Source organism: Buceros rhinoceros, unplaced genomic scaffold (genome assembly GCF_000710305.1).
Source record: "Buceros rhinoceros silvestris isolate BGI_N320 unplaced genomic scaffold, ASM71030v1 scaffold23365, whole genome shotgun sequence".
NCBI classification, from domain to species: Eukaryota; Metazoa; Chordata; class Aves; order Bucerotiformes; family Bucerotidae; genus Buceros; species Buceros rhinoceros.
The window spans coordinates 393-13,496 of record NW_010413716.1 but is presented as its reverse complement, the minus strand read 5'-3'; the positions used below and the strand labels follow the sequence as shown (position 1 = coordinate 13,496).

Genomic DNA, 13,104 nt, shown 5'->3' with positions numbered 1-13,104 from the left:
TGCAGCTGAACTGATCAGCTTCCCAAGTAAAATTTTTCTTTATTCTCTCACCTATCAAATGAGCTGATCAGCCAATTCCATTCTGAACAAAAAGAGGGGGAGACAATGTGCAAACAGTATTTTTTCTTTTTCTCATAGGGTATTTGAGTCACCTCTGAGCCCTCTTTACAAGCAGTGCCTCTCAGTTGTTTGTGGAGACCAGCCATACTCAAATGGTTGGACTTTTCTCTCCCAGTACCTATATAATGAGATCTGGCCCTGGAGAGAAGAGAGCGGGACGGGGAAAGCCCTGAGCAGGAGCAGAGGCTGGTTAATATGCATTGATAGGGGCTGCTGATTGAAAGGCTACAGCTTTGATTGCCATAGCGGGTAGAAGGGAGCAAGGTCTCGGTGCTCGTAATGGTGTTTGCCAGGTTTTCTATTCCATTTACTCTAATAAAGATGTTTCCTGCGTCCCAAAATCAACCGCTGTGTCCTATCACCCGCCTGGGCTTCTTGAAGGGAACATTATTTCTGCCATCGCTGACAGATACCGGCCTTGCCTCTCACTGGGGCAGCTCATCTGTGGAAGATGAGCTGGCGGGTGTTCCCGAACTCCTCCCCACGGCCGTGTGTTTGACTGAGAAGCTGACCTGACAGGTATGATTCAGCTCTGTGCCCTCTTTCTCTTCAACAGGCGACTGCCATGTCAGTGGATTGCCTGGGACAGCGCGCAGTGCTCTCGGGGTGAGTGTGACAGTTGCTGTTAGAAATGTGTGACAGCTAAATTGGCAGCCTCAGGCTGACCTCAGCTGAAGGGCTGATTTCAGAAAGGAACCGCTGAATTCCGTTCAAGGCTTGGTGGAAAGGATTCTGGGTCACGTTTCCCGTGGGATACAGCATGGAAAGCCAGCAACAGTAGCACAGTGAAATACTGTTGTGGCTTTCCTGATACATGCTTTGCCAAATCTACTTGTGGGAGGTGGAGCATCATGAAGCAGTATTTGAATGATGCTTGAAATACAGATGAAATATTATGTCCTTAAGACAAAATTTGCCCCAGATATTGGACAGAGGAGCCAGACACTCTGACTTGCTCCTCTGCTGGTTCAGCACCGGCTGATTCTCACCAAGAGCAGTAGGTGCCAAAGACACGGAGCTGCCAGAGCTCCTAGGAGGGCTGGGCGTTGTGTTGCCACCCCCAGGGCAAGTCCTCAGACAGCTCAGCAGTTGTCTGGCGGACTGCCGTCTTTCAGGAGCCCTAACAGCCCCACCATTGCCACACCGATTAGGATGTTCCCTTCACATTCAGGATTGCATGGGTGCAGCTGACCTTTGCTCAGTCTCAGAGGAAATGGGTCCTTCGATACAGTCCGGGTTTCTGACTGTGTCCACTAAACCCTGTGTGGGAATACCCAGCTTGGCAGCTCGTTTGGCTCTTGATGCCTCTTCCTCCAGTTTCACAACTCGCTTATTTGGGCCAACAGCAAAAGCTGGGGACAGCCCATCTGCAGCTGGGCATCGGGTCTGGGGCTCTCTGCTCTCCAAGCTTCTGTGCGCTCAGCAGCCCTTCGGGATTTGCCTTTTCTCTTTCATAGCTGTGTGAGAGCTAAAGGTGTGTGCTTGCTGACGTACGTGATGCTGCTGAGGTTAATTATATATGGTTCAACGTGGTTTGGAGCTGGTCCTCCATTAGAGTTCAGCTGGCTCACCATTATTTCTGGGTGGTTTATCTTGCTTGTAAGATGAATCACACCGTGGAGGGAATGACTCCTTGCCTCTCTTTGTGGGGAGGTGAATGAGCTCAGGTTCAGCATCGTGCAAATACACCTCTGCTATACTAGCGTTAGCCAGGTAGGTAGTGCAGCCAGATCCGTGCCATGCTGTGTCCACCCACATTCATAAGCTTATTGGGATGTGTTTGCACCAGTCTTCAGCGCTTCCTTTTGTATCCCACTTACCTGGGGTTTTCCATGGTCTGAGCTACTCACTTCAGTTGCAAATCCTGTCTAATTTCAGCGTGTCCCATCTTTTGTCATGTAGCCCTTTTTGAAGTGTGTGGTCAAATGTAGTGTTCTCAGGAGCGGTATTTTCATCTGCTTTGTCAGATGCTTCTCTTCTTTGGTCCTCGGCACGAGGCTGTGAGCTCCATATGGCCTCGGTGTTTTGAGATCAGTCCTGCACAGGACAACCTCTTTGTGTCTGTGTTTCTTGCAGCCGCCGTTTCCTCTACATAGTCAACCTGGATGCGCCAAACGAGGGTCATCGAAAGATCTCTCGACAGAGCAAGTGGGACATTGGGGCAGTGCAGTGGAACCCGCACGACAACTACGCGTATTACTTCGCAGCTTCGGTAAGTTCACTCAGAAGAAGTAACTCATCAACTTTCCTGGTCTTTCATGGCTGAACTTCTGCAGACATGGAGGACTGTATGGAGCTGGTACAGACAAGTCATGCTGCAAGGTCAAGGCCTAACTCATTTACTGCCAGCGAGGTATTTGGCGCGATGGCTCTCGGTTATTGGTCCATCGTGGTGCCTCTAGCCAAATAAATTAGGCATCCCAGTGGTCCTTCTCTGGAAGGAAGGGGGGATGTGTTCTCTTTCTAACTTGCATTCTGTTACGAGATTTGTGTGGGTTTTTTTGGTTTCTTGCTTGATGCTGTTTTGTTTTCACCTCCCAGCCCTCCCGGAGGGATGTGGTGTGGTCTGTAAATAGCACAAGTTAATACCGGCTTGCCACTGGAATGATCGAGGTTGCTGGGATGACCAAGGGACCAAGTCAGCAAGGAGTTTTTATTCGGTGCATGGAGAAGTAAATAGGCAGGTCTGAAGAAGCAGTAGTGGCCATCTGAGACCTGAGTGCAGTTTTTAGCTCTGATGTTTACTCTGTCTATCCAGCTCTGTAGCTTGTTCACCCAGAGCCTCGAGCTTTTGCTCGCAGCAGTCTCAGCCATCAGCCACGGCACCGCAGCAACCGGCGCTAGCTGGGTGCACACTGTTCTACTGACGTGTTGCATCTGCTTTTATAGCCCGAGAGTCCTGGAATAGCTGGAAGTGGAAAGATTTCATCTACTTTTTTTGAGAAAACTCTTAGCTGAAGGTGGTTTCCTGGAATTTTTGTTCCTTTTGCTTCCTGGTCTGGCTATGATTGAAATTAAAGGCAGGCTTAAAAGCAGACCGGTGCTGTTGGTGAGGAGCCTTTGGTTGTTTGCTCTCTGACATTCCCCAGTCTGTCTTCTCCCAGCTCTGGCACATGGCTGACACCTTAAAGTTGCCTTCAGCAGCTGCCTGCTGAGCAGAGAGTTTGTAAACCTTGCAGAAACGGGTCCTTCAGTGCCACTTCCAGATACAGACCGTGAAAATAAAAACTAAGTAAGGAAGCGTGCTTTCAGGCCCCGCATAGGCAGGAAAGCTGCTTTTCAGACACACTCTGAGGGTAACATCCAGTGATGGGTTAGCGCTGATCTGAGCAGGACCCTGCTGCCAAAGGGAGCTGTGCCCATCCTGTCCTTCCAAGCGCTCCCATCTCTTGCTGCCCCGAGCAGACACAGCAACCCGTCTTGTTCCAGACTGAAATCAGCTGTAGTTGGCATCAAACCTTGCTGCTCCCAGTCATAAAGAAAGATGCTAAAGGGATTTAGACATAGTTGCTGAATCACGTCAGATGAGGAACCCCAGAGTGTGATCATTTGTGGTCACTGGAGGGTCCTGTCTCTCCGCATCCCTGTGGATGGAGGAGGGACAGGGAGTGTAAAAGGCTGCTGTCCTGCTTGCCAGCAGCTTTGCCCAGTTTGTGGTGCTGTTAACTGGAAGTGGTGCAGGCAGAGAGCAAGGCTGTCCTTGTGTTTGTGTGAGGGCTTCTTATTTTTTTTTTTGCTTCTTTCCAGAAGTGCTGAAACATGTTCTCTTGCTGGGCTTGGCTGTCTCTGCCCTCTGGCTCAAGCATGCTGCTGGGGACTCCTAAGCTGTCCTTGCAGAAATGCCATTGTTTTCCACCCTAGACTGCTTTTCTTTGGTTACAAATGCTTGAACAAAAGGGTGATGAAATCATTGGAAGTGTGTTACTGCTACTTATCCCCCCCAGCCTGGTGCCATGGGTAATGTTTTCCATGTGGGATGCCCCACTAAGAGCCTGAGAAACTTCTGGTGATCCTCATCTTGCAGCATCAGCTCTGGAGTCCTCAACAAATCCCACTGGGTAGTTTCACTCTACCTCCTTAGATCCTTCTGTCAATGAGAAACATGCAAAGAGTTTTCCTTGCCCCGAGCTCTTGTGCAGCCCTGCTGTGAGCTATTACAGAAATGTCTTATATTATTGCTGAGCTGGGAGGAGAAATTCCATTTCAGGGAAGGCCGGAGTGTTTTATCCATCTGCATCTTCAAATTTCTATGAAGCAGCTTTGGGGGGAAAAAAAATCCAAACCACCACAAAAAGCTGTCACCAAAAGTGTAAAATAAGCCTTTTCTCTATTATCTTTTCCCTCATCTACCTCTAAGTTTGAAAAGGAGACTAATGAAGAGCGAGTTTTGAGGTCATGTCATTTCTGGTTTTGCAAAATTACCGGGAATTTCCAGTCATGGCCCAAGACCCACTGTGCTTGGTGCCATAGGCGCAGCCAAAAAGGCAATTTCTGCCCCAGAAAGACTAGTGTCAGCCTGAGCTGAAGCAAGCCTCAATGGAGGGAGAACATGAACTGAAAGCACACTGATTTTGTGTGTGACTGCATTTGGGGAAGGGTTTATTCCTGGAATGAGTGAAGAAGCTAAATAAAGTTGTCATTGATTCATCTGGTTTGCTCCTGTGGTTTACAGTTAGTGATAAGCACTTCAGGCTTTTTTCCTGGGCTGGCAAGGATGGAAATACACTTGAGGAGGTGACCTTGAAGCCAGTAAACTGTGTTGTTCATGTTTGGCCATGGCCCTGATTATCCCAGAAGGGAATGGAGGGAGAGCGGAGAACCAGTGGTGATCCATCATCCCCCTCACAGCACACTCCAGTCGTGGAGGCTGTTCCTGCAGAGAGAATCTGGCTGCCTGTTGCCTGCAGTTACAGTGTGGTGTTAGGAAATAAAAGCTCCGAGAACATCATTTCATGGAAACATTTTTGGATGTGGCTTTTTTCCTCCTGTTCTTGTTTATCTCCAATTTTAAGTGGGTGTGATTAAAGTGTAAGCTTTTGAGAGTCCTCACAGCCTGCAGGTTAATCTTTGCTCTTCTGCTTTGGGCTAATCACTGTGTGACTCGTTAGTAAATGAGGTTGTTCAAAGTGAAGGGGACCTTCACGATTTTTGTCCCGTCTTGCTTGTGTGACACTGGACACTGTTTCCTTTCTTCCATCAGAGCAATCAGCGAGTTGACCTGTATAAGTGGAAGGAAGGTAACGGGGAAGTTTGCACATCACTGCAAGGACACACACGTGTGATCAGGTGAGGAGCAAGCGATGCTGTGGACTGCTGGGTGGAAGAGGATGGCCTGGTTCACGTTTCAGTCCTGGCCCCACTCAGGCTCTGCCCTGAGCCTGGTTTTACTCACTCTTCTGGACCATACCACCTCCCCGTTTGGAGATGATGCCGCATGTGAAGCGGCTTACCCTCTCCTGGCCCCCCCCAGTACATCAGCTAAGCTTTTGATGGCTCAGGCATCATTGCCGTGGGCTGCTGTCCTTGTCATGAACAGCAACCATCATCTGGGAAAAGTATAGCAGCGTGTTTATTAAATGGAATCCTGGCCGCGTTTCTATGTGACAGCAGCTTAATTAAAGCAGGTAATCCCAAAGACAAAAGTCGCGGTGTGTTATGGTGGTGCAGGGGAGGTTTCGGCCTCTGGTTCTTGGGGTGTACTTTAGTGCTGGGCTGGAAGTGCAGGTGCTGTTTTTACTCCAGCTCCTGACTGGAGTAGTAGTGGAGTAATTGCAGCCCTTGAAATGGCTGGAGGCTCTTTGTGTCCTGGGTGCACCTGGGGAGGCCAACAGGAAGGTGTCTCAGAGTGAGGGTTGATGCCAAGAGTGTGGGGTAACTGGGGACTCACTGAGCATCCCTTTGTGGAGGGAAGAGCACACACACAACAGCAGTAAAGTTAGGGCTGGGAGGATGCCTCACTGGAATTTACTTGAACACTACGTTGCTTCTTGGAATTTACTGAGAGAAATGATTGAGATCTTGCTTTTTACTTGAAGAGTTTCAGCAGGTCTCAGGGAGTGGCCATGAATTTGTTGGTGAAATCTTCTGGGGGCTTGTGAGAAGTCAGTGCAAACTCTGTGTGCGTTTTCTCTGCTGACCTCCTACGATTTTGCGTTTGCAGCGACTTGGACTGGGCAGTGTTTGAGCCAGACCTGCTGGTCACCAGTTCTGTAGACACGTACATCTACATCTGGGACATCAAGTAAGAATCAGCATGTTTCTGCGCTGCAGGGAAATCCTTGGACTCCTTTCCATAATTAGCTTGCAGTGCAAAGCATGTGTGGTTGGGCGCTGCTCTTCTGCTGAGCTGGCTGGGGCTTCGCCTGCTCCCCGTGGTCACAGAGCTGGCTTCTCTTCCCCTGTTTTCAAGGCAGTTCAGAGGCAGTAAGGGGTGGTGGAGTGGTACGGATAAGCCCCCGCAACATCCTGATTGGAAAAAAACCAACCAGCTTGCTTCTTTTGCTACTCGTTTCGTATCTTTCCTTGGGAGATTTTCCTGGAATCCCACAGTGAGCCTTGAACCAAGGGTGATCCTGACCCCCTTGGGTTTTTTAGCTGAGTGATTGAGCACCATTTCACGATCCTGCAGCCGTCTGCCAGTGACTTTGGTGGAACCTTTTCCTGCTTGTGCCTTCCCTTGATCCTGGTGCTTTCTACTATGAGTAATTTCAGGGTAACAGATCCTTCCAAACCCACCAGATGTTACACCCGAGGAGCAAGGAGCCGGTACTGGGACTGCTGGGTGCACTTGCTGGCTGTACAGCAGCTCTTTACGACCCCCAGCAAGTCACTTTGGTTCCCTCTGCCTCCTTTGCTCAGTTATAAGAGGAGGATAATTACATAACCCCGCTGCACCAGGCTACCCTGAGGCTTGTTTAGCTCCTATGAAGCACTTAGACCCTTGGTTAAATGGTGCTTGAGAATGGCAATATATTATTAATGTGTAATTAAAAGACAGAGACAGACAATAACTGCTAGTTATGTTTTCCTGTGATACTATCCTAGTGCCACGCAAAAACAGAGTTCTCTGAAGGCTGTTACCAGAAATTCTTAGGGGAAGAGGTGCAGTCCCTGCCGGAGAACGGCTTTTCAGCAAACGCAAAAAGCTAAAGGCCATATTCCTTATTTTCCTGCACATTTTTCATGAAAGGACAGGTGAATTCTTGAGGAGCGAAGTCAAGGAGCGAATTCTTACCTTGATTTGTATCCTGGCTGCTGGGAGTTGTCATGGTGCTGCACTGGCTTCTACCACTGCAGAATTTGGTCTGTAGAGCTTACATCCTACAAATTTTGTTCTTATATACTAGACATGAAGTCTCTGCCCTGAACTCACTGCTCCATCTGCCTTGAATCAGGGTCTGCAAAGGCTTGACAGACACATCAGTGGCTTTTTTCAAGTTTTTCCACAGCTCTTTTTGTTCCTTTAAATCTTCCTGGGACAGTCTGTTTTGTTGCTTCCTGCAGCAACACTCTGTGAGCCCAGTTTCCTTGCACGTGCAACATGCCACACTTTGCATGGGTTTCTTCTCCAACCTTCCACCTCCATCCTGTGTCCTCAACTCGCTGCTGTACACGACAGGATGGCTGTTGTCCTCCAGCTGTCACCTCTGTCTTTATTCCACTTAATGGTGTATCTTGGTAAGCAGAAGGCATGTTAGCTCCCAAGGGGCAGCAGTAAAATCAGTCCTGGAATAGCAAGGAGCTCACTGGGAAGGCTGCGCTTGCTGGGCTATGCCGTGGGTGCTCACATTAGCCATGTTGTGTTTCAGAGACACCAGGAAGCCTACAGTCTCCCTCTCTGCAGTTGGTAAGTATGAGAGCGTGTGATATTAAATCAGGGTTAATACCTGTGTTTAGTGTCGAATGCCCCTTGCTGTTATTCCTCCCACCCTTCACGCTCCGAGGCTGAGCATGGCAGAGTACAGAAGTGCCACCATGTGCAATTGTCCTGTGTAGGAGCAGCCTGGGAGGCTCCAGCTCATGGCTCCTTTTAGAGGAGCAGAATTCAGAAGGGATGTGGAGCCCTTGTGTGTTCCCGGCCATGGAGGGCAGTGGCAGTGCTTGGACTGGCTGTCCTGGAATTGGCAGGCAGTCATTTGTGCCCTCTAGACGTAGCTTCTTCCCTGCGTAGCTGCGCTGTGCATGCCATGGTATTGAACGCCACCGCCTGCCCGCCTGCCCTCTTGCTCACTGAGGGGCTGGGGACAGTAACTGGTCACATCTGCTTCCCCAGGCACCTTCAGCGTGCCGGCAGCTGCAGCGGTGACACGAAGGTGCTCTCCCTGGGCTGCACTTGCTATGGAAGGGCACTTGGCACGGCAGTTGGCAGTGCAGCTGTCCAGCCGCCTGTAGTGCCTCTGGCTGGCAGGTGCTGCATGTCAGTCCTCACCAGCCGTGTGGTGGAACTGGTCACAGGACGGATGACGTGCCAAATGTCCTTCTCCTGAGTTACTGGTCCTAGTATTACAGCAGTCCTTGTAACGCGGATCTCCTAAGCTCTGTTGCTTCGATCTCCTTAGGCTACACATCTGCAGAGCTCCCCTTTCCCTCCCCGCCCCCAAACCTTTCTGTCACAGCGATGCAAAAACCTTCCTGAGTCTGGGAGAAGCAGCATTCGATTCTGGTGCCCAGGGTGAGGTGTCATAGGTCTGGGGGAGCCAGCCCAGCATCTGGCTCCCCAGGAAGCTTCCTTCCTCCCTCGCCCAATTCTGTTTAGTGCTGGTCCCGATGTCTGTGTACCTGTCATGAGTGAATCAGCTCAATTAACTGGCAACCTAATTGCATCTTCTTTCCCCTGGACTAGCTTTTTGCCAGTTTGTCAGGGTAAAATCTGCTCCCTATGGGTAGCGAAGGTGGGGTGTAGCAGCAGACTGGGATCTGCTTAGCTTCCTCCTGGACCTCACCTTTCTAATGACCTTAAAGTGTTTTGCAAATACTGGCAGGGTAAGGATGAACAGAACATTGATTTATTTTACAATTTCTGAACAGTCCACGTCAACCTAAGCTGTGTTTTGCTGCTTCTTGGAAACAACCAACGAACATCTGATTTTAGACGCTTGACTGTGTCTTTCGTGACCATGTGTCCATACTATCTGGACTGTCGTCTGGTTTCTTTACAATGCCATTGATGTCTTTGACTTCAGTGGTGTATTTTGACAGTTTGGCCTCCTACACCTGTATTTTAACAACAGATCGATAACAGAGGTTCCCTGTGTAGCATCAGATAGTATAGAGGGTGTTGGGGAGATAAATCAATCAGTCTTTGAGTGCCTGGAAGTAGCTTGAATAAAACCAGGAGGGATTTGGGATGGAGGCGTTGAACCTGCAGTTCTCGTCTGGAGGAAGTTGCTCCATCTGAGCTAATGGAGATGAGTATTTTAATCGGGTACAACCCATGGCTGGAGATTGCTGTGAAGGTCTTTGAGGTCTTCAGGACACAAAGGCTGTGCTGAGGAATCAGGTGTTGATCATTTTCACGCCATCCGTCACACTGGCTTCTGGGCTACGCTTCCTCTGAGCTGCTTATCCTGAGCAAAGAGCAGCTCTAAGCCCGGTTCAAGGGTCTCCTGTGCCGTTTGCTTTTTAATTCCTTGGTTTGACCTGCTCTGTTTGTGCTGCAGCTGGAGCTTCCCAGGTCAAATGGAACAAGAAAAATGCCAACTGTTTAGCCACAAGCCACGATGGGGATGTCCGAATATGGGACAAAAGGGTAAGCTGAGGGGGTTTTGAGCAGCCTGTGTGTGTTCCCACCTATGCAGTACAGATATGTCTCCAGTCACAGATAAATACTGAGAAAAATGTACTACTTCGCCTCAAAGCTCTCTTGTGGGACTGTTTAAACTAGAGAGAATTAGGAGTCCACAAGTCTGAAGCGAGCACGCAGACAGCCTCCTTCCCCAGAAACTGTGCCCGGTAACGTTCTGCTTTTGATCTCATAGCGCTTAATTCTTTACTGAACGTGAAGTGTGGTTTGGGACTGCACTTGGTGACTGGAATTTACCACACCTTCACAGGACCTTTTCTTCAACTGCTTTTGCTGAGCCATTTGCCTTTTCCTAGCAGGAGGGTGTTCTGCCTCTCTTGCCCTTGTTAGTGTCTCTTTTTATGCCGAAGAACTGGACCAAATTTCAGCGGTCCTGTGCTGAGAAGGAAACTCTCTCTGCTTGCAGAAACCTAGCACTGCAGTGGAGTACTTGGCAGCTCATCTCTCTAAAATCCACGGTCTGGACTGGCATCCAGACAACGAGTACACGCTGGCCACTTCCAGCCAGGACAACTCTGTCAGGGTAAGTCTTGCTTCTGGGACTTCACTTGAGAGATGACAGGGTGGTGGAACAGATCCCTTGCTACTGCTGAAGTCCTGGCGAGGGCTTGCCACTGGCAAGTTCTGGAGCCTTATTTTTTGTTTTCTGGCCACCTGTGTTGGTCGAGCCAGGGGTCCCCTTGCAGAACAGGCAGAGAAGTCATTGCAGGATGGGTGCACATATGTTTGCCACACATCTGCGGTGGTTTGGGCAGTACTGAAGCTGAAAACAACCACCTCTGCCTGTTGCTTGCCAAAAGGGAGCTGGCTACACGTGCCAGAAGAGCCTTCTCCCATAGAGCGTTGCCAGTCTCAGGCTTATTACATCAGCTTAGGGAGAGACATGGGATTCCAACCCCTGGGGTTCCCAAACTCCTGTCAATTCAGGTTAACCATAAGAGGCTGCCTGCAAGCATCACAGTGCTGGGCCTTCTACTTGAGGGGAAATAGTGTGCTTTCTACATCAGCCAAATTTAGCAAAAGCAATTGGTGTGTTGTAGCAAAGGAAAAGGTTAGATTCTTCATTACCAAATTAGGGGTAGCAACAGGATGGGCTTGCCTGCAGTCCAGACTGGCACATTGAGTGGGAGCCTACGGGGTACCGCATAGCTCTGAAAGTCCAAGCAGGCTGCCTGTCTCACCCTTCTAATTACTCAAGCTGTGATCACTGTGAATATGACCCCAAGTCATTCGTGCTCTAAAGGATGCTGCCAGATGCTAACAGCTTGATATTTATCCTTTGGAGCCATCTCTGCTGGGGTTACTGATGTTGCTGTGGGCACCCTGGCATGGGTTTTGCTCTGTTACACCTGCAAGCCACGTGGAAATCTGCAGCTTGGAAGTATAGCCAGCTGAATCCTGCCTTTGCTTGTCTTTCTGGTTATTTGTTTTGTTTTGTTTTTAAAGTTCTGGGATTACCGTCAGCCTCGGAAATACCTCAATATCCTTCCCTGCCAGGTTCCTGTCTGGAAGGCAAGATACACGGTGAGTGAGAAACCACCAGACTCACTTGTGCCATAAGAGCAAACACATGAGGTGACATTACATAAAGAAGAGCTGCTGAGGGGCTTCTCACCAGTTCAACTGCTGGATATTACTAAGTTGATTTTTAAATCTCTCTTGGTGCTAAAATCTGGCTAGAAAAGCCAGATCCACAGTGGGGGGCACTGAGGAGAAAGAATGACTAGCAGTGTGAGATCCCAGACTTGGGCATCTCCTCCTGCGGGCTGAAAAGCCAGGTACAGATGGTTGGCTCTGGGAGCAGAAGGCTCACAGAATGGCTGCTGCTCTCGCTGTCCTGTGTTTCTGCTCAGCCACAGTACCAGTGCTTCTTGCACAGAGCAGCGCGGTGATCGTTTTCCCTCTCAGAGTGCCTCCTTTCCTCCCAAAGTTTCCAAGCGTGCCCCAGTGGGCTCTTGCAGCATGTCAAATCCAAGAACTGTTGCCTTTTATAGAGCAAGCACCCCGCCATGAGAAGCCAAGGCTCTTAACATCAGTCGTATCCGTCCTCAGTTCCTCAGACATCTGGATGTGGCCTGAAGCCAGTGCTCTGCCTCAGATCTTTGATCGCTTTCCCCATCCCCATGGTGGGGGTTGTGGCTCTGGGTTCTAGTGTTCCTCAGAGCATCATGACCCTGAGCAGCTGCTGGGGCTCAGTCCTCAGGTAGCAGTTCTTGCAGCTCGAGCCAAATTGCAGTAAAGATCACGTGGGAACAGTCAAGGGTTAAATCCCTCCAGCCTCGCAGCTGAAAAGTGAGGAAGCAGCAGAACGAAATTATTAATCTTGTGAGCTGCATTTGATATCTTGAAGTGTACCACATCTTTTCTGTTGCAAGACACTGGTTTTGCACAGCAATTTCCTTGAACCCCCCCTCTCAATTTTAGGCCTGGTGGTGGTTTGTGATGAGATTCTTTAAAACCCACGTGTCCTTGGTAGGAAAAGGAAAAAAAATACAGCATGGTAACAGCAGCATGGGAGTATAACTTCCCAAGACTAACTAGCAGGGTGTTTCTCTCTCAAGCCTTTCAGCAATGGGCTGGTGACAGTGATGGTCCCCCAGCTCCGTCGAGAGAACAGTCTACTTCTCTGGAATGTCTTTGACTTGAACACGCCTGTCCACACTTTTGTTGGACACGATGATGTGGTGCTGGAGTTCCAGTGGAGGAAGCAGAAAGAAGGTGAGTTCAGGGCTGGATGTGCTCGCTCTCTCCTGTGCTGCAGCCATCAGCTAAGCAGGGCTGTGGAGACCTGGCTCCTGGCTGCGATGCTTATGCTATCACCATTTGACTCCTGCCTTCCCTTGGAGTAGCTCCTACCTGCTCTCCTACCCCACCTCAAGCTACAGCTGCTTTGTACTTGTTTTATGGCTCTGCCCACAGAAGCATTGCCCTGTTGTTTCCATGCTAACCAAGCAAATCCACCGAATGCTGAGTGGGTCAGCAGTGGCTCTAATAGCTTGCACTCCCCTGCGAGTCTGTTTTTAAATAGATCTTCCAGAATAAATTGTACAAAGTATTAGATGGGCGCAGGAGTGCAAGCACCCTGCCCCTGCTGAGAGCTGCAGGCTCACTGGTTAACCCCTCACCTCCAGCATAGCCCAGCCCCAGTGACCCACCTTATCTGTGTGCTGGCATAGGCAGGA

The 13,104-nt window shown here is 49.6% G+C and overlaps 1 protein-coding gene across 1 annotated transcript; it reads left to right on the top strand.

Annotated features, from left to right (window-relative positions):
- Positions 1 to 676: 676 nt before the first annotated feature.
- On the top strand, positions 677 to 12,640 carry LOC104494076 (WD repeat-containing protein 59-like; the record flags this gene model as incomplete). The annotated part of the gene is made up of 9 exons (XM_010136866.1): positions 677 to 726; positions 2,197 to 2,332; positions 5,321 to 5,406; positions 6,281 to 6,361; positions 7,929 to 7,966; positions 9,780 to 9,868; positions 10,329 to 10,445; positions 11,369 to 11,446; positions 12,484 to 12,640. Coding segments are annotated over 9 exons (832 nt in total), but the record flags the coding sequence as incomplete, so codon positions are not given.
- Positions 12,641 to 13,104: the final 464 nt, after the last annotated feature.